This window comes from Panthera uncia (genome assembly GCF_023721935.1).
Source record: "Panthera uncia isolate 11264 chromosome B3 unlocalized genomic scaffold, Puncia_PCG_1.0 HiC_scaffold_1, whole genome shotgun sequence".
NCBI lineage: Eukaryota > Metazoa > Chordata > Mammalia > Carnivora > Felidae > Panthera > Panthera uncia.
The window spans coordinates 2,797,189-2,822,420 of NW_026057582.1; the positions used below are offsets into that span (position 1 = coordinate 2,797,189).

The 25,232-nt window shown below is 48.4% G+C and overlaps 1 protein-coding gene and 1 non-coding gene across 7 annotated transcripts in view; one reads left to right on the forward strand and one right to left on the reverse strand.

Moving 5' to 3' along the window:
- Positions 1 to 25,232, reverse strand: part of TECPR2 (tectonin beta-propeller repeat containing 2) — a 105,646-nt gene that overhangs the window by 61,496 nt on the left and 18,918 nt on the right. For 5 of the 6 annotated variants that reach the window (XM_049612103.1, XM_049612108.1, XM_049612104.1 and 2 more), the window contains exons 3-7: positions 14,793 to 14,921; positions 14,279 to 14,410; positions 11,190 to 11,347; positions 1,863 to 2,175; positions 177 to 309 (exon numbers count right to left, since the gene is read on the reverse strand). In XM_049612103.1, coding sequence (XP_049468060.1) covers positions 177 to 309; positions 1,863 to 2,175; positions 11,190 to 11,347; positions 14,279 to 14,410; positions 14,793 to 14,921 — 865 coding nt within the window. Of the gene's footprint in view, positions 1 to 176; positions 310 to 1,862; positions 2,176 to 11,189; positions 11,348 to 14,278; positions 14,411 to 14,792; positions 14,922 to 16,677; positions 19,740 to 25,232 lie in introns of those variants that run through there. The other variant, XM_049612106.1, reaches the window with a different exon arrangement.
- On the forward strand, positions 20,832 to 20,904 carry TRNAE-CUC (transfer RNA glutamic acid (anticodon CUC)). Its single transcript has one exon. It is a non-coding gene; the product is annotated as a tRNA-Glu (tRNA).

Consider the following 25,232-nt stretch of genomic DNA (forward strand, 5'->3'; position numbering starts at 1 on the left):
CTACCAAACGGGAGGCTGTGAAATAGGTAAGCTTCAAGAAAAGTCTCGTAAACCGTATTTTAAGAAGCACAGGAAACCCTCCAAATACCTGTTTAGAAAAAGCGAAGCGATGGGAGGGTTTGTAAATGGTAAACTACAATTACGTACACACAGTACATTTTATGACAAATACAAACCTATTGATGCCAGTCCTTCAGGTCTGCTTGAAATTCTTATAATGTTCCTATCTCCCTTTAAGAAAAATATTTCATTTTCTGTGCAGGAAACAGACACAATATCACCAGATCCTTCCAAACCAGCAATTGTAGCCTGTCCAAAAAAGGAAAGAAAAGAAAAGAAAAGAAAATCACACAACCAGGCAACAGTAATAGCTGAAAACACACAAACATGTGCAGGGGTCCTACGAAGTCAAATGACAACTGTGCTTTGTTATGGCCACCTTCTGAAACTTCTGAAGAGTAATTCGAAGCAGGGCCCCTGGCTGGCTCTGTCAGGGGAGCTCAGGACTCTGGGTCTCAGGGTGGTAAGTTCAAACCCCACATTGGGTGTAGAGATTAAATTTAAAAAGAGTAATTCAGAGCCAAAGCAGGTAATATCTGACAGGCACGTGACCTGGAGTCAGTCACCTTGCCGGTAAACTCACGAGACCGAGCGGGTTGTCTGCCCCACCTCTCAGCCACTCGGAACGGCGTCCCACCTGCGCCCGACCCCCTTGGACGTGGAGCTCAGCCTCCTCGGCTGGACCTGCCCGTCATCCTCCCACAACTGCCCTGGGCTGTGGTACAGGTGCCCCGAGTGGAACGGGCCAGTCCAAAACCCCAGGCTTGTTCCTCCATGACGCCATGGCCTCTGCTCAGACTCCTTTCCTGACTCTTGTTCCCTGGGAGAGTTCCAACTCGATTCAGACACCACCTCCTTGGGTAATGGACCCCGGCGAGCTCAGCCTCAGTGGCCCTGCCCTGCCCAGGACTCATCACAGCTCACAGCACTCTGGACAAACGTCCACGGGCACGTCGCTCCTGGGCTGCAGTGATGAGCTGCCTGGGCTAGCCCCTACTGTGTGTGCTCCTGTGGGAGAGACTCGTGTGCACTGCACTTCACAGCTCTGGACGAACGGGGGGCGGGGAGAGGCCCCGATGCCACCTGGGATGTCCAGAGCATGCAACAAGTTTTAAAAATTCTCTTTTCGGCCAACAATACAAACAAGAGGCCATTCAGTGTAGAGAGAAAAGCGTCTAAATTCTTTGTTAATTTTTAATAACCGTGAGGAATAGCTAAAAACGTGCCCTTAGTTTGAAAGACTCTGACGGCAGCCATAACGCGCACACGGACAGACCCTTTGTCTCCGTTTCTCTACGTCTAAAATGAAGTTAATTGCACCTGTTGGAAAAAGCACTAGGGGTGAGGGCTCAGAAGAAAGGAACTGATGTGTAATCACCAAACGTTTCGACCCCACTAACTACCAAGTGTGTATCAAGTTCCTGGAGTACCCAGAGAAAGAAGACTGAAGTTGTCTGTACGTGAAGAATACAAAAATGCCTTTCAAAGTGCTCCTTAGGAAGAGAAACCAACTCGGGGCAAAAAGGCAGCTTGGTGGCCCCAACCCAACTAACTCTGCCCTCAAGTTCCAGGTAGGGCAGACAAGACTCCTGCTTAGAGGCAGAACAGCTAGAAGGTTCTACCAAAACCAAACATTTCTTCAAATCTACAAAATAATCAGACCATCACTTGATTTCCTTAACTGACTCAATGGAAAAAAGTAAAGCATTAGGATCAATATTGTTCCTTCTATCATCCTGAGAGACAGTCTGTGGATGAACATCCCACAGACACCAAAGCTGTGGTGCGATCACGTCACTTACCTGGTTGACGGTGTCTAGAAGGTAAATGCTATATTCATTCCAACTCAACACCCAGCCTTCTTGGAAGAAACATGAAACGAGCCCCAGGTGCTTCTCAGGTAAGCTGCAACTTCCCCTGTTGGAGGATTCCAGACGCGGGTACAGTTCGAAAGGCTTGACTCCTCCGGCAAAGACATCTTTTAAGATAAACGTGGCTTGAACAGTCCCATGGATGTCCGCTTTCCAGAGCCGGAGCCCAGGCCGTGACGCATACAAAGTCAGATCACTTTGCTTACAGAGCCCTGGTATAAAACAAGCTCCAAATTTCCCAGTGCTGAAATTACAAGAAAAAAAAAAAAAAAAAAACAGAAAAAAAACAAATATGAACTGATTTAAAGCCATGGTTGTCAACCCTTGATATCAATTGTAATAAGAATTTTTTGGCTAAGCCCAAACAAGATTAATGTCTTTTCAGAACCTCTTCTATGTTTTTTTTTTTTGTTGTTGTTGTTTTTGTTTTGTTGTTGTTAATGGAACCATATTGTCATCTCTGCCCACAGAGGACAAGGTCTCTGTATCATACTTCCTGCAACCCCCTCAGAACTGTGTACCCAGTGCTGTTAAGCCAGTATCCCGATTCATGGTGACTATTATGGTGCCAGGCCCCAGGCTCTGTCTCCACCCTCTGGCTCAATCCTCACCACAGCCCCGTGTGGCGAACAGTACAGCTCCTGTGTCCGAGAAAAGGAAACTGAAGCAGATGCGGACAAATCCAGGTCTGACTATCCTCCCCCTGTTCGGAAATTCTGTTCCTTTTAACGTCTGATTGCTGTACTCACTCCCACATCCCAATGAATGAGCATCACGCCTACAACTGAGTCTAAACCCATCATAGGAACCTGCTTCTCTTCTGGTCCCCAGGCGTGGTATTTTTTCTCTATTTTTAAAATTATGGGGGCACCTGGGTGGCTCAGTTGGTGAAGCATCCAACTTTGGCTCAGGTCATGATCTCACAGCTCGTGGGTTCGAGCCCACATCAGGCCCTGTGCTGACAGCCCGGAGCCTGGAGCCTGTTTTGGATCCTGTGTCTCCTTCTCCCCCTGCCCCTTCCCCACTCATGCTCTATCTCTGTCTCTCTCTCAAAATTAAATAAACATTAAAAAATTTTTTTTAATTATGAAATACCTAACACAAAAGAATGTATGCTTTATATATGTTTTATCGTATATATCATATATATAAATTTTATATATATACTATATTACATATACGCATTTATAGGTACATACGAGTTATGAAGTCTAATAAATGAAGTGCACACCTGGGAATTCATCCCTCAACTTCAGAAATAAATCATCAGCGACACTGCTGATGTTCTCTCATGTTCCTAAAAAAGTTCCTGCCCCTCTGTTCCCCAGGTATGACCACTAGACTGAATTTTGTGTTTATTATTCCCTTACTTTTACTGACAGTTTAACCACACACCTATGTATTCCTAAACACTATGAAATTTACAATTTTATTTGTATAAAAAAAGTATGATGCCATTTGTATACTTTTGCAACTTGCTTTAAGTTTATTTATTTATTTTGAAACACAGAGAGAGAGAGTGCACACATGAGTAGAAGAGGGGCAGAGAGAAGGAGAGAGACAATCCCAAGCAGGTTCTGTGCTGTCAGCACAGAGCCCCATGTGGGGCTCGATCACACAACCTGGGATCATGATCTGAGCCGAAATCACGAGGTGGATGCTCAACCGACTGAGCCACCCAGGAGCCCCTTAACATTATATTTTTAAGGTTTATCTTTACTGATAAAAAAGCTATACCTCATTCATTCTGACTGCTACACAGTAGTCCACAAGTTATTTATTCACTTTCTTGCTGATGAGCATTTGCATTATTTCTACATTTTTATTTTAAACAGTAGTGCCCTGAGCATTTTCGCACAGACCTCCTAGTGCACAGGTGTAAGAGTCTGTCAAGGACCTTTCAGAGATGGAACCACTGCTCTGTTGGGTAACTGCTGGGTTTCTAGATAAGAACAAATTCAGGTTTGGAAGACAATTTCAAACTTTTTTCAACGTGATTATACCAACCTATGTTTCCACCAGTAATCCTGAAGTTCTTTTTTTTTTTTTTTTTAAAGATCCTATTTTTTAAGTAATCTCTATACTGAACGTGGGGCTCAAACTCACAACCCTGGGATCAAGAGTTACACGCTTCCCTAACTGGGCCACCCAGGCACCCCTCTGAGTTCTCACTGTCCCTCGACTTTGCCTGATCTCAGGCTCCTGTCAGACCTGAAAGTTTAAGAGTTTCAGTCCAGGGGCGCTGCGTGGCTCAGTCAGCTGAGCGTCCAACTCCTGATTTTGGCTCAGGTCATGATCCCAGGGTTGTGAGGCTGAGCTCTGTGTCAGGCTCTGCGCTGACCATGGAGTGTGCTTAGGATTCTGTCTCCCTCCCTCTGCCCCTCTCCCCCACTCATTCTCTCTCTCTCTCTCTAAAAGAAATAAAAAATTTAGAAAAAAGTTTCAGGGGCGCCTGGGTGGCTCAGTCGGTTAAGCGTCCAACCTCGGCTCAGGTCATGATCTGACAACTTGTGGGTTCGAGCCCCGCGTCAGGCTCTGTGCTGACAGCTCAGAGCCTGGTGCCTGCTTCGGATTCTGTGTCCCCCTCTCTCTCTGCTCTTCCTCCACCTGTGTGCTCGTGCGCTCTCTCTTTCTCTGAAAAATGAATAACCATTACAAAGAAAAAAAAAGTTTCAGTCCAGCCCTGAGTCCTGCTGATCCTCTCTCCAAAACGCTTCTAATTTTTTTTTTAACATTTATTTATTTTGAGAGAGAGAGGGCGTGCACATGCAGGAGGGAGAGAGAATCCAAAGCAGGCTCTGTGCTGTCAGCAAGGAGCCTGACCCGGGGCTCGAACTCATAAACCGTGAGACCATGACCTGAGCCGAAAGAAATCAAGAGTTGGATGTTTAACCTACTAAGCCACCCACGCGCCCTTGTACGTCTCTGATTTTCAACAGTAGAAAGAGCACTGGCTCTAGATTGACAGCTGGGCTCAATTTCTAGCCCTGACATAGAATTGCCATGTGGTTGCAACCTTCCTGGCTCTCAGTTTCCTAATCGGTAAACCAGGGGTCATTCTCCCCATCTCAAAGGTTAAGTGAGGATTAAGTGACACAATCTCTGAAGGCACAAAAGCACTGCTGGTGACACTATGTCTCACAATGCTCACCAGCCACCCACAGGGCTACAGGGACCCACAGCTGGGAGCTACCCGTGGGTCCATCCATGTCCCCACTGCGTGCTCCCTACCTATGTGCTCCCTACGCTCTCCTCACCCTCCCAGCACACAGCAGAGCCCTGTGGGGTGCCACCGTGTGGCCCTCCTGAGGGGCTGTCCCCAGAGCGCATCCCACACAGCCACACAGATAAACTTATCTGGACATTTCTCTGCACTTCAGTATCCCCCTAGGTCCCTCTGGCTCCGGTACCTCAATCCTTCTGGACAAGGTCCAAGGAGGACATCGAATATCAAGTTCACTTTGAAACGAAGATTGTTAGATTAGCCAAGAGTGTTCTACGCTGTAGACCATTCATGGACAGCGCTAAAATCGGCATCGTGCTCGATTACTGCCTTTGGTGGATCTGTTCTGGAAAGATTCACTAAATAGACCCAAACGAGTTCTACGGAACATCCCGTAATCTCTTCCTCTTGCCCTTCCTGTCAAATCAATTTCTACTTGGTGATCCAACTGTTAACTGTTTTCCTTCTATTTATAGGTCCTCTGAAAAATCTCTTGTCACTCCCATTTTGATTTGCTCACCTTAGGTCACTCATGCACTCATTTTAACAAACGCGTGGGGAGTTCCTGCGTTATGTAAGACCCAGTGCTGGGGGCCACATGAAAGGCGAAGGAGGCGAGACCCTGCCCGTGTCTGTGAACACGCCGGGGCAGACGGCACGTGTGCGGGAACTGCCGTGCGGGCACCTGGCTGGCGCTGTATCCGAGTGAGGCTCAAAGGGCTGCCCCACAGTCCAGATGGGACGTGTCCTGCCCGGGGCACGAGAGGGCCAAACCCAGGACTACCACCCGGCTGAGGGGCGGGCGGGCCCTCTGGGGGAAGGAACGTGCCGACGGGGTCCTGGTGGGTGGCTGGCTGGCTCTGAGGAACTGCTACGTGTGGTGAGTGAGCCGAGGGAAGGCAGTGAAGTTGGAGATAACTAGCTAGACTGAGGGGCGAGTTGTCCTAAACCGCTGGCTTGGCCTCCATCCACCCACTCGCGGTCCGATTCTGCAGCACCTGATGTCATTCTGGATGGGTCCCTCAGACTCCAACCTTTAAGGTCTAAGCGTTGCGGGGTTCTAAAATCATAACTAAGTTAACCTACCTAATTCTGGTGGAGGTCATTTCCAGAAAAATCACTGATGACTTTAAAAACCACTTTAATTCCCTTTATGAGCCACATTAATATGAAAAGGGTGTTTTTTATGTTTTTTTAAGTTTATTTATTTTGAGAGAGAGTATGCATGAGCAGGGGAGGGGCAAGGAGAAAGACAGACAGAGAATCCCCCGCGGTCTCCACCCTGTCGGCACAGAGCCCGATGCGGGGCTAAAACCACGAACCGTGAGATCATGACCTGAGCCGAAATCAAGAGTCGGACACCCAACAGAGCCCCCCAGGCGCCCCTGAAAGGAGTGTTCTCTAACGTGATGTATAATTTATGGTGCCAGAGACCTGAAATGCTGAGCGTGGACAGAGGGCCTGACACGGGACAAAGAAAATCTAAGATGGGTGACACAAGGCTCCGTGGCCAACTGCCCACAGACCGTCACACGGGCACGAGGGTGGGGACCCTGCTCCAGAACTTGATGCTGGCTCTGCAGGGGCACGCACTCCACGTGACTGCAACGTGCAGGGGCCCCGACGACCGGACGGTCCCCGTGTGAAACAGTGCAACACAGACCTGGAGATAAACCCTGAGGACAGCAGAGACACAACACACTTGGGGACGGCTGGGGTCTCTGAGATCTTCTGGGCGTAACATGTGTCTTACCTGGTCCGGTCTGAGTGGGGTCGCCACCTCCATCCGAAGAGCACAACCCACCCCCGCTGAGGTTCCCTGCCTGCAAGCGTACCTGTGCCCACGCCCTGCTCCCTGCCGAGAACACCCGGCCCCGTCCAAGCCCCGCGCCCTCTGGGGTGGCCCGCCAGCGGGCTCCAGGGAGGCCACGACAGGCGCCAACATCTCAACCTCCGTGCCGGCCCGTGCCAGCCACCCGGCGCCGGCCTCACGGTCCGTCTCTACAAACCTCCCACCAGACCCGCTCCCCACCAGGCGCCCCTTACGCCGTGTGTGTTCCCTCTGACAAAAACCAGCTGTCTCCGCACACGGCTATCCTGGCCCCTCCAGGCCCTCAGCCCCTCCAGGCCCCGGCCTCTCTCATAAGCAAGGCCGCGTGCAGCCACCGGGCTGCCAAGGCTGCCAATCCGAAGGTCTGTCTCAGGCCGTCTCTCGGGCCGTCAGCAGCTCTGACAGCCCCGTGACACCCCCCCCCCCCCGCGTAGCCCCCAACTTCTTCCTCCCCTGACTGCCCTCCTCCAGTTACCATCACGCTGGGGGGCGAGCTCTAACTGCCGCCCTCATGCTACGGGCTCCCAAGCGTGCGCCTGCCCTCCACCTGCCCCTCCGGCTCTCCACAGGGAGGAAGACTGTGCCACCTCGTCCACAACACTGTTCTGGCCTCTCCCCCAGGCCCCGCCCCCCACCCCCCACCCGACCCACGGCTCAGGCCGCAGCCTCTGGCTGATCTCTTTCTCTCACTCCCCGCCCGGTCAGCTCTGCCCTGCGAGCATTCCCAGCGCCCTGCCCTGGCCTGAGCCCCGGACTGCCCCCCTGAGCCGCCACTCTCCCCCCTCCCAGGACAGCGCGGGTGACTTGTCCTGGTCGGAGCCGTTCACAAGGGCCGGCGTGCCGGAAGAAAGCGGCCCCCGGCGAGGCCGCAAAGCCTGCCGCATGGCGTCCCGCCCGGGCCCCTCCTCTGCTCCACACACACCTGGCCTTGCTGCTCCCCAAACCCTCGGGTGCCTGGCACGTGCACTGCTCCTGCCTCTCGCCGAGGTCCTCTCGTTGAGTCCTCCTGCCCTTCCTTCAGGAGTCTGCCCCGGTCCCCACCACCCCTGCTGCGTATCCACAGCACACGGCCGTGTCCCCTGCTCCCTCCTCTCTGGCCCATATGCTCTAGTCCAAATCTAGTCCGATTTATTACTACGAACATTCTAGAACACATTTAATGTCAGCCTCCCACCCCAGGAACGGGAGCCCCGAGAGTAGAGCCTTTCCCTGTTCACAGCTGTCTCCTCAGACCGAGAAAGGTGCTGGCCACAGCAGAGACTTGGTAAGGATTTTTTAATGTCACGTGAACACACAATGTCCCTACGTAAACACCCGATGTCAGAGGTCTCGGTGTCACCTGTAGGTAATGACTGAATTTCTGTCTCTGGCTGAGACCTATGTCCCTCCTCACTGTGACTCCCACTTGGTGACCTAACAAGCACCCCCACTCAACAGAACGGAAGTCTAGACCGCAAGCCCAGGCTCCCAGCGGTGCGCCCACCGCCGCTGCCTCGCTGCCGTAGCCAGAAGCACCGAAATCTAGTCCTTTCTCCCCCTTGCCCCTCTACCCAAACCACCGTCCAGCCCCGTGCTTCCTATCTCCGAATCACGGCTCCCAGCTGACGGCCACCACCAGGGGCCAGCCTCCACGCCTGCTCCTCACCGCCCCCCTCCTGCCCATCTCCGATGAAGTCTCCACACAGAAGCAGGGTGAGCTCCGAGAGGTTGCTCAGGTTGCTAAAGTGCTGCCTAAAGCACTTCAATGGCTTTCTGTTATGCCTCGAATAACTCGGGCGACAGCATGTGGTCCCTCCGGCCCCCGCCCCCAAGCTGGCTCAGGGCCTCCTTTGCAATCTCATTTTACACCTGCACCTCTCCACGGTCACCCCGGGCCCCTCCGGCTCCACAAACATTGCTCCCTGGCCCGATCCGCGGCCTCGGCATGTTCCGCTCCCTGAGACCAGAATGCTCCTCCACCGGCCCTTCCCACGCTTGAGGCTTCGGCTCCAATGGCGCTTCTCCACAGAAGCCCTTCCCGACTGTTCTAAAGAGCGTGCCACCCCCACCTGTGATGCTTCACCCTGACTGGTCCACAGTGTCCACAGCGTGCACTGTAGCCTACACATCCGTCCTGCTGGAGGGGGGACACGCGTCCCCTCGCTCACATTCGTCCTGCCGGGGCGTGGCGACATGTCTGTCCCCTGGCTCACTGCCGTCCGCCGCACGCTGCTGCCCGGCAGGCACGCACCCAACACCTGCTGACTGAAACCCTGCTTCCGGAGGGTAGACACGGCAGATGCCCTTTCTGAACTACAATCTAAAATAGCACCCAACAGGGGCGCCTGGGTGGCTCAGTGGGTTGAGCGTCAGACTTCAGCTCAGGTCACGATCTCACGGTTTGTGGGTTCGAGCCCCGCATCAGGATCTGTGCTGACAGCTCAGAGCCTGGAGCCTGCTTCGGGTTCTGTGTCTCCCTCTCTCTCTGCCCCTCCCCTGCTCATTCTCTCTTTCTCTCTCTCTTAAAAATTAATAAAACATTAAAAAATTAAAAAGAACACTAACTTAAAAAAAAAGCTTAAGAAAATAATAAAATAGCACACAACAGAAAAACAAGCCTGTAAACAGCTTTTCCATTTATTCTGTGTTATCCCCACTTCTCTAAGGCTCAGGGAAATATACTTCCCCGAGAGAAAAGGAACACATTTGTTGGTGTCTGCAGCCTGGGACAGGGCCTGGCCCAGGCCAGAAGACCTGACTACTCACAGGCACCAGGAGGGGCTCATGGAGAGTGGCTTGTGTTTCCACACAAGAGGCTAGAAGACCAGGTTTTAGGAGAAACGCTACTGGCTTATCCATGTGAAAAGTAACTGGTCTTTATCTCTCTTTATACTCCACTATCCTTCCAAAAAGACACGATAAAGTAGGACCCTGATGACGAACCAGGACAGGACGCGAAGCAGAAGAGGGGGACGCTGGCAGAGGGAAAGGCAAGATGAAGACGTGCACAACCACAGGGCCCAAGCTCCAAATTCTACTGTGCTTACGCTTCCAGGGGCTGTTAACAGGGACATTACAGTTACAGAAAGGGCAAACTGTTGACAGAATCGAGCGGGTATTCAGCACAGAAAACAGAAGCCAAAGGAAGGCATGACCAGATCTTTTATGAGCTAAGGGCTATCATGCTCCTCCCGTCCGACCTCCCCTTCTCCGGGCCATCGTCACCAGCACAGCTGTCACCACCAGCCTCCGTGGGCCCTCCCTCAAGGGCACGGCCAATGCCACCACGTCTCCTCGTCAGCCTGCTCTCCACTCCCCAGCCCACCTGCCACCCTGCCCCTCTGATTCTCAGTTGGCAACAGTGCCCCTTTACCAGGACCGTCTCCAAATCCTGCCGCCCGATTTACAAGCTGCCGGCCCCCGCCCCCTCCTGCTGACCCCACTGGGCTCTCCGTCCCTCTCTGCTCAGAATGAGGGGGTGGCCCCACCACTCTATCCAGCCCCTCCTCACTGACCCCACTGCCACACAAACCGGGCCCCGAGCTCTACAAGCGTGTTTCCGGCAGGGAGGTCACCCATGCGCTTGGCTGCCTCTTCCCGCACGGCTGGTAGGCGGCTGGACTTGGCCTAGCCCTTCTCCCCCTGTCCTTCCAGGTGGCAGGTAAACGGGGGGACGGGCTCTCAGCCTGGCAGCCTCCCCTCCAGAGCCTCCCCACTCCTCTTGGCCAGTTCCACTCCTCCCTCGCTCACTCCCCCAGGAAGTCTGCTGTCACCCCCAGGCCCAGGAGGAGCTTGACAGCACCCCTCACAGCTCCACAGTAGGTGACACCACTGTTAACAACTTTCCCGCTGAGTTTCTCAAGCATCCGTGACGGCGGGCTCACATCCGCCTCGTCTACCAGTTACCCCCGACCCGGCACAGCCTGCACAGCGCAGAGGGGACCGTCATCCCTCCTGTGGCGGACCCAGAGCAGACCACCTCGGAGACTTTCCGGATTCTGGCACTCGAGGCAGAGTGGCCATGCCTGCAGGTCCCTGCAGCAGATGAGAGGGATGAGCTTTCCCCATCTGATGCTGGCACAGGCGGCCAAGCAGGTTAGGGACCCGTCGGGGGACCCCAGGCTTAGAGCCACTGTGGGCTTGCCTAGGGTAACCTAGGCAAGGTGACCTAGGAAAACTTAAGGCCCCTCTGTAACCGCCACGCTGGGGCATGTGTGACGCTCACCTTTTCCTTGGTTGTGTTCCAATCTGCTTGACAGACTTCTCTTCCGTGTAAAAAAGCAGGCTTCTTTGTAGTGTAGACACGAGCAGAACTTTCTGGCTATAATCCAGCTGCACGATTGAAGATGGCTCTTCTAACACCAAATGGGAGTTACAGACGCCCTGTGGGAGGGGCCAGTTAAACCCAACTCAATGTGGAGTCAATTTACACCTTAAAATGTATGTTCATTCCCAACAGATTCGATGTCAACCCACTATGATGAAATTATTTGGAAAAGTTCTTACTAATGAGAAAACAATGTCAACACCTACCTCAGGTTCCATCAAGTTTGACAAGAAATGTTTAAAGATTTTGTATAATTTCTTTTAAAATGTTTTCAGGGGAGCATTCAAAGAAGGGTCCATAAAGGCCAAAGCGGAAACGTACTGCACTAGGACTATTGTTTACACTAACAGAATACAACAGGACTTTCCATAAGATTATTTGTGACAACTATCACCTAAGGTCACAAGACACTCATCCCCCCAAAGAGCTCAAAGCAATTTTGGGGACATTATATCCTTGCCAGCTGAAAGGGTCATAAAAAACAGAAGAAAGAAACTGAAATGGTGGCAAATATATTGAAGAACAAAGTAAAATTCTAGAAGGCATTTTACTGCTAACACAAACTCTAATTCTTGGTGTCAAAAGTCTGTTTCTATATGTTACTTTTCTCCTGAACCAGTTTCTTCAATTGAGTAAGAAAAACTGATGCTCTATCGCAGAACTTTTGGGGGTGGGAGAGAAAAGCAGCAATCAGATTGACTGGTAAAATTTACATACAATAAAATTTACCTGTTCAAGATACACAATTCTATGGATTTTGGCAAACACATACAGTCCTATAACCACCGACACCATAACGATAGAGAGATTCTCATTCTCTCCGGACACTGAGTGCTTTTAAAGCAGATTTTCCGGGCGCCTGGGTGGCTCAGTCGATTGAGCGACTGATTTCTGCTCAGGTCATGATCTCATGGTTTGTGAGTTCAAGCCCCGCGTCGGGCTCTGTGCTGATAGAACCTGGAGCCTGCTTCAGATTCTGTGTCTCCCTCTCTCTCTGCCCCTCCCCCTCTGTCTCTCTCTGTCTCAGAAATAAATAAACATTACCCAAAAAAGCAGATTTTCCTCCGCATTTGTCATTACGTAAACTGTAGCTTTTCAGTTTTTGACTTATGATGGAACTCAATTCATTGTATTAATTTTGCAAAATCGCACACACTCCCATACCTATTTATGTAAATCTCTTTGTACTTTATCTTAAAAAAAAAACAAAAACAAAACTCCCAGAACCTATCAATAAAGCTGGGAAAAAAAGTTCTCAGTGTGACGAGGATACTGTTTTCTGCATGTGGCTTTCTCTCTACTTCCTGAAATGCAGGCTCACGAGCAGTGCTGCCTGAAAGCCTCAACAGAAGGGAGGGACGACACAGGGACCCTTAAAAACCTAAGGCTTTCCTGCAGAACAGGTTCTCAAAGTATGGTCTGCAGTCCTCAAGGGTCCCTAAGACCCTTTCAAAGGGTCTGCAAGGTCAACATTATCTTCATTATAACGCTAGGTTGCAGCTGTCTTTTTCACTGAGCTGACATTTGCTCTGACACAAAAGCCACGGTGGGCAGAACGGGGCACTGAGCCCACTATCTGTCACTGTGCCCTCCAACACCGCGCACTCATGACAAAAACGCGCGTTTCACTGAAGATGGGCTCTGGGGCAGAACAATTATAACTGCATCACATCCTTGCTCGTGGGTACACACGGCTTTGTATTTTGTGTGACACAGTGGCCCGGCTGCCGCATCCTGAGGTTCTCTGGTTCTCTCACGCAAAAGCACTTGTTCGACTCTAAAAGCTGTGAGCTCAACCAGTGGCTTTTTTTTTTCCCCCCACAGGACACCATTTTACCGGACATACTAGAATTACTCAAACTTGGGTATTTGGCAGACATTTTCAAGATGGACCAAACGGACCTTGTCACTTTAATGACGAGTAATAGTGTGCGTTACTGACAATAAATATCAAGTTTTCAACTGAGGATTACAATTGAAAACTTTATCCACACTTGTGAACTTGACCAATTCCCAGTAGCTAAAGACTTTTCTGATCAGGATGATCATGATATTAACAAAGATGCCTTCTCTGATATTACATAATCAAAATTGACACATTTGAAAAGATCTGCCTCACTCAGTAGATCAACTGACTGAGCCACCCAGGCGCCCCTGGGGTCCTCCTTTTAAGCGTGTAGAAGGGTCCTGAGACCAAAAACTTCAAGAACTACTGCTAGAGAAAACTTGTAACAGGGCAGTCTTGGATCAGAGGGACTAAAAGCCAGCTGGCCAGTAATTGCTAAATTTCTACAATGCGTGAGGAACGCCCAGTCTCGTGGGGCCGGTCTGTGTCCCTCGCGTGACGAGGTGAAGCACAGGGGCGCACAGAGCCACACCCGCCGCGGGAAAGGCGTGGGCTTTAGAGCAGAAACTCAGTGTGAAACCCGCGGGGGACCCAGGGCTGGTGACTGGGTCACGGAGCCTGGGGTTCTTCATCTCCTAACTGGAGCCGAGCACACACGGCTCAGGATGAAACAAAACAGCAGACTCGGGGCTGGGCCCTCCTCCTCCTCTGCCACGCCCTCCCACGTGAGGGGCGGGGCCTGGGTGGGGCTTGGCCGGGGGCGGAGCTCTCCACCCAGAAAGCACTGACCTCTGTCCAGCCCACAGTCATGATTACGCAATGCCTCTTGCGGCTCCTACACACCCTTCTGGGAGACCAGAATGACATGGCGTCTTTTTCTCAGGACCCTTCCACATGCTTAGACACAGGAGGATGAACACTGTGAAGGAAGGCTCCAGTGGAGACAAAGGCCGACCCTTTAGTCACAGGAGGGGAAGCTTAGAAAAGTGAGAGACGTCCTTGAAGGCAAACGTTACAAAATAATCGTTGACATTATGAAGGGGCAATGACTGAGGATGCAAACTGTTTGACTAAAATGTAATTATGGATATAATTTCTCCGAATATAAGAAGGCCAAAAATATTTCTGGAAACAATTTTACCTGGTCTAGATCCAGAGAAGAATACACAATTTTCCCTTTGTCATCTCCAGAGAACAATTTCATTCCATTGGGGCTCCAAGCCAGAGCTGTTATGCTATTTTTGTGAATACCGGTGACATCAAATCTCCGAAGCTAGGAACGAACGATAAAAATGCGCACAAGAAAGAAAAGATGTGAGATGGGGCTCGTGGCCAAGGGATTATACAGTCCCTCCTACCTACGGAGAAGCTGGTTTTCCCAACCTTGTTTTCCACGCAAAACCCTGCACAAGGTTCCATCTGGGTATTTATTTTAAAACTGATAGAGGATGGCCAGAGAATATTAAGCAAAATTTAAATTACCCAAATGTGCATTCTTCCAAGCATCCTATCAAGAACAAAAATGGTATCTGATTATAAAGAGCATAGGGTTAAGCTTTTCTGAGTGTGTGTTTTCTGGGCAGATGAGTTTTCATTTTAAAATCCACGAGGAACTGGCCAAGAAGTTAAGAAATGCTAAAGCGACTCGTACTTACTTGTTTATTTCTCCCTGGCAAGGAAGACACAAGCTGAAAAACAGCAACTCTCCCAGAGGCTGTGCCCGCGGCCACGAGGTCGTCGAAGCAGGCCAGCAGCTTCACCACTGTGATGGGTTCCGTTTTCCCCTAAGAGAGCAAATGTTAAAGACAAATGGACCTGTAACCAGGCTGGCTTCCAAAATGCAAACATTACCCGTGGAGGCAGAAGGAGGCGGAAGCTTCATCAGGCTGCAGCCTATACGAAGTCCTGATTGAAAATGTATACAACTCAGAAAAACAATGACATCTGTTAAACCCTCCTTTTTGTTTCTAGATCTTTATTACTTTTTAAGTTTATTTATTTATTTTGAGAGAGAGAGAAAAAAAAAGCAAGAGCGGGGGAGGGGCAGAGAGAGAGGAGAGAACGAGAATCCCAAGCAGGCTCTTTGCTGCCAGCTGTGGGCCCGATGTGAGACTTGAACTCCACGTACCATGAGATCATGACCTGAGCCAGAGTTGGACACTTAAATAACCGAGCCACCCAGGTGCCCCTCTAGGTTTTTAATCTTTGAAATGACAAATTAAAAAACTACATTTCTAATGAAGGAAATGCTGATCAATTGAGTGTGAATATTTTAAGTACTGATCAAGAGAGTACCAGGGGCTTGGAGAGCTGTTTCCTGCCCAGAACAGGAATCTGGAGTAAGAAGAGCTTATCTACCCCAGATCCAAGCTCTGCTTTCTTCTCTTAACATGGACAAGTCATTCAATCACTGCAGTTGACGGTCTGCCTGCAGCACAGGCTTGCTGCACGGATCCAGGAGGCGATGCATCTGAAATTTGTTCTTAGATCAATAATCAAATTAAGTAACGCTAACTCAAACTTAATACATTGCTATACTTAAAAGCACATGTACAAGGGGCGCCTGGGTGGCTCAGTCGGTTAAGCGTCTGACTTCAGTTCAGGTCATGATCTCACAGTTCGGGAGTTCGAGCCCTGCATTGGGCTCTGTGCTGACAGCTCGGAGCCTGGAGCCTGCTTTGGATTCTGTGTCTCCCTCTCTCTCTCTCTCTTCCCCAAATAAATAACAACAAAAAATTAACAAAAAAAGCACACGTACAAGCACTGCACACAGATACTCAAGGCTTCCAGGCCCACTGAGTGAAACCATTCATTCAGAAAACTCACGCAACCATTTGACCCCGCTAAGATACACGGCAAGAGCTCCAATAAAACACTTTGATCCCTATATTTGGATGCAGTAATTTACATGGTATTCAATCTATCAAATGTGGAGGTATACCCTTCACATTCAGGGTACGGAGTCAGCTGCTATGGTAACATAAACTGAAGTAGGTCGCAGTCCCGCCCTCTTAAAGCTGAGCTGTGGCAATGAGCCGGGCACATGAAAAGCCGCCTACAGCCAGTGGGGGTGGTGATGACTGCGCTCACTTTCATCTGGTACTTTGCAGCTTTCAGGGTATTCTCAGGGGCTCTAAATATATCTGATGAGATCGTGATGTAGGGGAAGGGCTTTGGATCTTAAGCTATAGGAAGGCAAAGGGGAGCCCAGGAAGATTCCTGACTTTGCCAGTGTATGGTCAGAAGTGTTTCTGATAACCCTGATCGGGTGTAGCACAGAAGGAGGAGGAAGTGCGACCAGGCGGCGAGACCAGCCGGGGGCCTTTTGCCATAGTTCGGGCTGCAGGCCGGAGGTCATATGTGCCTCGTGGAGAGAAGTGGCAAGCTGAACGGGCAGGAAGGCAGTAAACCCTGATGGAGAAAGAAGACTCCGTTAAGACCTGTTTGCCATGATGACAGCAACAAGGAGAACAGCACAGCGGCTCTCCTTTACCGAGCATTCTGAGCCAGGCGACCCGGTAAGCGCTTCATGTGCATTACCTCCTTGATTCCTCACGCATCCGTGAGGGCAGGTGCTGTGGTTTTCTTCGTGTGACGAAGGTTAAGTGGTTTGTGTAAGGACACAGCACCGGAGGAGTCAAGAGTTGGGATTCACGCCTAAGTGTGACTGGAGGCCCTGCCTCGCTGCTCTCTGCGCTGAGTGGGAATCCACAGGCCCCGCAGATGGGAGGCTAGGGAGGCTTGGCAGGCTTGTGGAGAAGAAGGAAAATAAGGGGACTTTATCATCTGCGGCGTGGAAAACACGAGTGCTGATGCCGTGAGCAGAATCCACTGGCGCTGCTCTGAGGAAAGACAGTGCCAGAACATGCTTTAGACGTGGACAGTGTTGACGTGGCAGCAGGCTGGTGAAGAGAATACTGTCCTGCGAATTCGTAATTATTAGAACTGCCACCACATCAGGAATCAAGATCCCTTATTGGAGATCTTGCCGTGTCATAGCACAAAGCGGTGGTGTAATTTTTCTGAATGAATGCTTTCAAAATAAAAATCATCATTCAGATGGGCTGGAAGCCTGAGTATCTATGTGCGATGCATGTACACATGCTTTTTAATAAACTAACATTGTGACTTAACGTTATTTAATATGATCATTAGTGTTACAGTTCTTAAGAACCAAAACATCGCAAGAATCAGAATATCAATACTTAGCTATACTTTAGATAGAAACAAAATACGAGGCTTCAACTTCCCATAGTATGAGTGTAGCTATTCTGAAAAACGTTCCTCTCCAAACATCTAGAAATGCCGAGTAAGATACACAAAACACCCTTTTAAATGCATAGCTGATCTCTAGGAAGTAAAAATCAACAGAGGCCAAAGCCGATAAGAATACTGTCAAACCAGAACAGAAGGCAGCCCTGAGGCTACGGGCTGCCTCAGAACTGTCTGACCAACACCAAGAGCCTTGGTTTCCTGAGCTGAACAGGGCCAACGCGGACAAGGCTTCAGGCCAGATGAGGTGGGAGCTGGAACTGCCATGCCCTGCAAAAGCCCCTGAAGACTCCCCGAAGGCCTAACCATCAAAGTGTAAACTAGGGAAAAATCAATTTGCTGGCAAATGGAGCTGACAAGGAACTCTGTCTTCTCTCAGACATTGGCTAGAGTGAATAAAAGAGAAGAATGTTCCCCAAGAATCTGTCACCACCAGCCTGCCCTATTCAGCATCTGAGTTTGAATTTATCTTCTGTTTCCACTCAAAGAGAGCTCCATGCCAGGCAGTTGACCTGAAGTGCATCTATGTTAGCAGCATGCCAAGAGGCCTGGCAGAGGGAGTCTAAACCCCATCTGTGGGACACAGTCTCGACCCAGGTCCCTCAGATTCACACGTATTAGGACCAGTCACAGAGCTTCTAATTAGAAACCACCATGGGAAAAAGGCCCCATGAAGAAGAATCAACTAAAAAAACGCAGTAACAGGGACTCCTGGGTGGCTCAGTCGGTTAAGCTTCTGACTTCGGCTCAGGTCACGGTCTCACGGTTTGTGAGTTTGAGCCCCATGTTGGGCTCTGTGCTGACACCTTGGAGCCTGGAGCCTGCTTCGGATTCTGGGTCTCCCTCTCTCTCTCTCTGCCCCTCCCCTGCGCGCTCTCTCTCTCTCTCTCTCTCAAAAGTAAATAAACATTAAAAAAATAATTTTTTTAACACAATAACAGAATTGTACGACCCTTTGCCTCCACCCAAGTACAGCATTTAGATCGAAGAGACCCAGAGCATAAAAGAAATATGCTTAACATTTTAAAGAAATATATACAGAATTTAAAACAATAGTAACCTACTATCGGAAATAGAAAGAGAGTCAAAAGAATTTAAAATCTTAATGGGTGATTAAATAGCAGATTAGTCAGAGCTGAAAGAAAATTATTGAACTAGATGACAGATCTGTGCCACGTAGAGAGAGGAAAAGATAAAAAACATGAAAGAGCAGAGTCCTAGGGATAGAATCTAAAGATCCATCCAATTGGGATGCCAGAAGAAAAGAGGACAACAGAAAGCAACATCTTCAGAGATAAGGGCTAACTAAAAGTTACCCATATTGATGAAAGACCTGTGTCCTCAGGAGCACACGCCTTGAAAAAGTTTAACAGAAAGAAATACACATATACACACTGTGTAGTGAAACGCTAAAACCTCAGATGCTGAGAAGATATTAGTATGTCAGAAAAAAGGGCAAATGACCAGATATGAGTAATTATTAAAAACCAAACTTCTCGGGGCACCTGGCTGGCTCAGTTGGTAGAGTATGTGACTCTCGATTTCGGGGTTGTGAGTTCAAGCCCCATGTTGGGTGTAGAGAGTGCTTGAAAATAAAATGTTTAGGGGCACCTGGGTGGTTCAGTTGGTTAAGCGTCTGACTCTCGGTTTTGGTTCAGGTCACGGTCTCCTGGTGGTGAGATCGAGCCCCTCATTGGGCTCCATGCTGTGCATGCAGCCTGCTTAAGATCCTCCTTCTCCCTCTCGTCCTGCCCCTCCCCTGCACACGTGCATGCACGTGCATGCTCACTCTCAAAAAAAAAAAGAAAATTCTTTAAAAAAAACAAAACTGGGGCGCCTGGGTGGCGCAGTCGGTTAAGCGTCCGACTTCAGCCAGGTCACGATCTCGCGGTCCGTGAGTCCGAGCCCCGCGTCGGGCTCTGGGCTGATGGCTCGGAGCCTGGAGCCTGTTTCCGATTCTGTGTCTCCCTCTCTCTCTGCCCCTCCCCCGTTCATGCTCTGTCTCTCTCTGTCCCAAAAATAAATAAAAAAACGTTGAAAAAAAATTAAAAAAAAACAAAACTTCTCAACAGAAACAATGGAGACCAGAAGACAATGGAAGATCATCTTCAAAGTGCTAAGATAGAAAAACTGTTAGCTTTGAATAGAGATCTGTTTAAACAACTTAGAGACACAGAGACATTCAGACAAGCAAAATATCAAGAGTAATTGACATTTGCGTTTAGATGAGAAAGGCCAGAGACATCGTAAGAAAACTAAAGGCCAAAAACAAAACAAAACAAAACAAAACCTTATAGGCTAATATCCCTCATGAATATAGATACAAAAAAAAAAAAAACCGTAATAAAATATTACCGAAAGGAAGATAGCAAGATTTTAAAAAGGATAATATATCATTACACAGTGGGGTTTACAGATGTAATACACATTTGGATTAACAATCAAACTCAATACATATAATATGTCATATTAATAGAATAAAGAAGAAAATCATGTTATCATCTCAACAGATTCAGAAAAAATATGACAAACTTCCATACTCATTCATGACTAAAAAACTCTCGGAAAACTAGGAACAGAATTAAGTAGAAACAAAAAGCATCTATGAGGAATCTACAGCTAATGCACGTACACGCCAAGGCAAAGATGTCCGTTCTTACTGTGGACATTGTACTGGAGGTCCCAGCCAGTGCAGTCACTCAAGTAAAAAAAAAAAAAAAAAAAGCAAAGGCATACACATTGGCAAAAATGAAGTAAAATGCTTCCTGCACAGGCAGAAGTGATCACCTGTGTAGAAAACCCTAAGAGGTCTATAAAATACGATGGAAGTAAAATACACATTAATCAACTCTATTTCTATATGTCGGCAACACAAAATCTGCAAGTAAAATAAACTGTTGAATAGTTCTTATGTTATTTGTGAAGTGATGTTACATTACTTGAGGGTAGACGGAGAGAAGTTAAAGGACACATGCTGTAAATCCTAGAAAAACTGCTAAGAAAGAAAAGCGGGAGGGCCTAATAAGCCATAGTGGACATAACATAGAAATATGAAAAAATAATTAGTCTGAAAGACAGCAGGAAAAGAAAATAAACAAAACAAGATAATAAAGAACAGGTGGGATGAGCAGAACACAATTCCCAAGATGGCAGACCGAACTGATGGCTCTCAACTGGGGACAAGTCTGTCCCCCAGCCTGTCCATGGGACATGTGACAGTTTCTGGAGGTTGCTGCAATTGGAGGTGATACAATTGCCATCTGGTAGGCAGAAAGCAGGGATGCTGCTAAACACCTACAATACCCAGGAGAGCACCCCAGACCAAGGTGTCAGTAGCTGTCAGGCCGAGAAACTGACTTAAACCCAACCATATCAATAATTACATTCAATATAAATGGCCTAAATATGCCAATTATCAGGCCGTCTGGCTGGCTCAGTCAGTAGGGCTTGCGACTCTCAATCTCAGGGTCGTGAGTTCAATCCTCATGCTGGGCATAAAGATTACTTAAAAAGAAAAAAAAAAGCAGGGGCGCCTGGGTGGCTTAGTTGGTTAAACATCTGGCTTCAGCTCGGGTCATGATCTCGCAGTTCATGAGTTTGAGCCTCACATCTGCACTGTAAGCGCAGAGCCTGCTTGGGATTCTCTCTTCCTTTCCCCAGCCCCCTCTCTGCCCCTCCCCTACTTGTGCACGTGCACACACACACACTCACTCTCTCTCTCTCTCTCTCTCAAAATAAATAAACTTAAAAGAAACTAGAGATTGTTAAACTGAATAAAAAAGTAAGACCTGATTTTATGTTATCTTCAAGAAATGCACTTTAGTTATAAAGGCACAGATAAACCAAAGGCAAGAATGGAAAAAGATATACCATGCAAACTCTGATTGTAAGCAAGCAGGAGAGGCTGTACCACCACCCAAGTAGACAAGGAATATCACCAGAGATAAAAAAAGAGATACTACATAGTGATAAAAGGATCTATTCAATAAATAGATAACAATCCTAAATGTATAAGTACCAAACAATAGAGCTTTAAAATGCATGAAACAACACAACAACCTGACTATATTGAATACCACTGAACTATATACACTTAAAAATGGAAAAATGATAAATTTTATGTTCTGTAGGTTTTACCACAATTTTTAAAAATGCATGAAGCAGAAACGGACAGAAAGACAAATGCACTATTTCTGTTGGTGGATTCAACCCTCCCGTCATGGCAACTGACAGAAGCAGGCTATCGAAGGCCTGGAAGATCGAACCACACTGCTGAGTTAGCGCGAGTCTGCCAAAAAGCAGGACCTGCCAGTGGAAGCAGACACGCGCGACATCTTTCTGGGCAAACCCAGCCGGAAGAGGCGGGGAGAACTGTCAACTCACAGTGCAGGTCTGCGACCCGAGATGGAGACAAGGGAAGGAAGGGGAGTTGCACAGGCTAATCTCCAACCACAGTGCAGTTCTAGAAAGTTGTGGCCTCGCCATCAGGAACCCCCAAGCCAGAGTCACTTGTCAGGAGTCATCAGCTTCATGGGCGTAGGTGTGCCTTGTGTCCCAGCTGCACCCAGTCACAGGCCGGGAGTGCCAGTGGGAAGCGTGGCTCTGGGTGGGCACAGCGGCAGGCTCAGGGCTCCCCAGTTACATACACCCCCGCAGGGAGAGAGGGTAATTGAGATGAGGCTATCACCAAGTGCCACACAGAATAAAAAGACACAGGTGGAGAAAATATTCGAGGCTTATTTTTGACAACTGGATCAGGATACACAAAACCTGTTTTAGAAAACGGAAGGCGCAAAGCCACCATCCATCTTTTTAAACAGTATTTCTATTTCATAAAGCCAATCCTTCATTTAAGATATTATTTACAAATGGGATTTTTACAGGGGCGCCTGTGTGGCTCAGTCGGTTAAGCGTCCAGCTTCGGCTGGGGTCATGATCTTGCAGTTTGTGAGTTCGAGCCCCACGTCAGGCTCTGTGCTGACAACTCAGAGCCTGGAGTCTGCTTCGGATTCTGTGTCTCCCCCTCTCTCTCTGCTCCTCCCCCACTCACGCTCTGTCTCTCTCTCTCTCTCGAAATAAACATTAAAAAATAAAATATATAAATGCATTGCTGATTTACAATGAGATGCACGCTGAAGATTAAGCAATCGTGTTTACTGATGGCTTCCCTGTGCTTGTCGTGTGGACATGAATAACGTGTCCCTTTCAGGGGCTCTCACGGTCCAGGAAAAGGACAAGACCCATCAACACATACAGGAACCAAGCATTACTGTCACTGACACACAGGTACGGGGGGGGTCACGGGAAGGACATGGTCAGCTCCGACGGGTATGAGGGGCGGGGCAGACAAGATTGCTGCCTTCACGATGCCAGTTGGCTGAATCCCAAGTGCCTCGTGGCATGGGAGTCTCTCGTTTCCATTTCTACAATGATGAAATATGTTCACATATACAAGACTACATACGACATGACTGTAGACAACTGCTTAGATGGTCATGAAACGAACGTCTACTGAGTCCTGACCCAGCCTGGAAAAGGGAACGTCGAGGGCACCTTTGAAGCCCTCTGGGCCCTTCTCCCTACCTGCATACCCTCATGCCACCAAAACCACTATCCTGGAATTGGAATTTATCCCCTTGCTTTTCACAGCTTCATCACATGTGCACGTGCCCTTACGCACTACGGTGCACACACGTGCCCAACACAGACTCAGACTGGTGAGCCAGCATGTGGAGGTTCTGGCCCTCAACCTTCCTGACTCAGAAACTCAGTTTTTTCAGTGTCCTATTGTGTTCAGTGCCCAGGGTGGTTGCCTTGTGGGCATCTCATGCACAAGAAGTTAAAGTTTAAGCCAAAAAGCCAGTTTATTACTTTATAAAGAACTAACGGTCACACAAACCAGAATGCTCACGTACGTAGGACCTGTACATTCTTCCCCCACTGGCTGATGCGCATGGGCAGCAAGTCTTAGTCAAAAGCTGCTTGGCTAGCAGGGAGCAATTTCTGAGCAAGCCACGGTAAGCGTTAGGGCCGGCCATGCCAAGGGGGTCTCAGCTCTCAAAGGGACTCCCAGCTACACGGGTAATTCGGCCCGATTTTTCCCAAGTTACCCAGCAGACTATACGCTCTCTTCCTGCCGTCACATCCTCTTTTCTTCTTCTTCTTCTTTTTAAGTTTATTTATTTTGAGAAAGAGAGGATGAGCAGAGGAGGGGCGGGAGGGGTGGGGGTGGACAGAGGATCTGAAGCGGGCTCCGTGCTGACAGCAGAGAGCCCAACGCGGGGCTAACCTGGGTCAAAGTCGGACGTTTAAGCGACTGAGCCACTCAGGTACCCCTCCCTTTTTCTTTTGATGTGGGGACAGTTCAGTCTTATTCTGGCCTGGGAGTCACTCTTCTGTCTCTTTAAGGAGACTCTGTCCATTTCAGGGCTCATCTATCGTATGTTGACTCTTACATTTCCCTCCTTTCCAACTTCCCAGGAGCACTTCTTGTTGCCTTGTGGCAACTTAACCCCCCTCAAAATGGAAATCTAGCGATAAAAAAATTTAAGAAGAGACTGATTTGAAAGAAGCCAGTGATGATTTTCTGAACAAACACTTCACCATCAGGGTAGCATTCCACCAACCTCCTCAGGCTCCTTGGCAGGCGGTTTTCCCTTCATACACAGGACAAAACTGTACGAAGGGGAAGCGTTCTTTGCGAGTGAGCTCATGGGAGCTGTGAAATGTGACAAGGCTTTCTTCATGAGTGTCTCTCGATATGCCAAAGCTTAACCTTTAGGAGAAACTGCTAGCATATCAAATAATAGATCGAAAATACCTAGAAACATTTAAGAAGACTCTAGTAAGATATTCATCAAATTCAAAAGAATTGTTTCACTTTTATCCTTTTACTAACACAGAACCACAGTTTAAAGTTTAAATATTTACATAACTATTTGATGATCCAAAAGTTAAATCAAAGCATCCCCTTTTCTGGAATAATTTCCTTAATTCCATAGGGCAAACTGGAGTAGGGAACATCCACTGGACTTGAAGGAAGTCCCTAGGGCCCGGGACACCACCACTAGAGAAATCTTAGAGACAGAAGGCAGATTACCTACAAAGGAAAACAATTCGATGGCCAGCAGGAGTCCCAGCAGTGGAGATGATGATATAATACGTTTAAAGTGTTGAGACAGAATAAACATCTGAAGTGAGGTAGGGATCAAGTTTCACTTTCCCCCAAATACTCATATCCAAATGTCCCACACCATTTAGTAGAACAACCTTGTAATAGCATCTTTGCAAAACCTCAAGCGATCATATATGTATGGATTTTCTGGGTTCTCTGTTCTATTCTTTTTGATCTGATCTCTTTATCTATTCTTGTGCTAACAACCACAATCAGCTTAATTACTGAAGGTTCATAAGCCTTGCTAACCCAGTAGAGCAACCCCTCCCATCTTGTTCTTTTGCCATTAGTATCTTGACTCTTCTTGAGTCATTACAATTGCAAATACAATTTTAAATTACCATTAGTTAATGAGTTGAAGCAATCCATGCTGAGGATACCAGTGAAACCCTATACCGCAATGCTACTGACATGCCAGAATTTAGATCATAGGATCCTAATTAGTCAGTTAAGCATCCAACTCTTGATTTCAGCTCAGGTCATGATCTCAAGGTCTGTGGGATCGAGTCCCAAGTCGGGCTCTGTGCTGGGCATGGAGTCTGCCTAAGATCCTCTCTCCCTCTCCTTCTGCCCCTACCCTGTTTTCTCTCACATGCATGCACTCTCTCTGTTGAAATAAATGAGTAAACTTAAAAAAAAAAAATACACA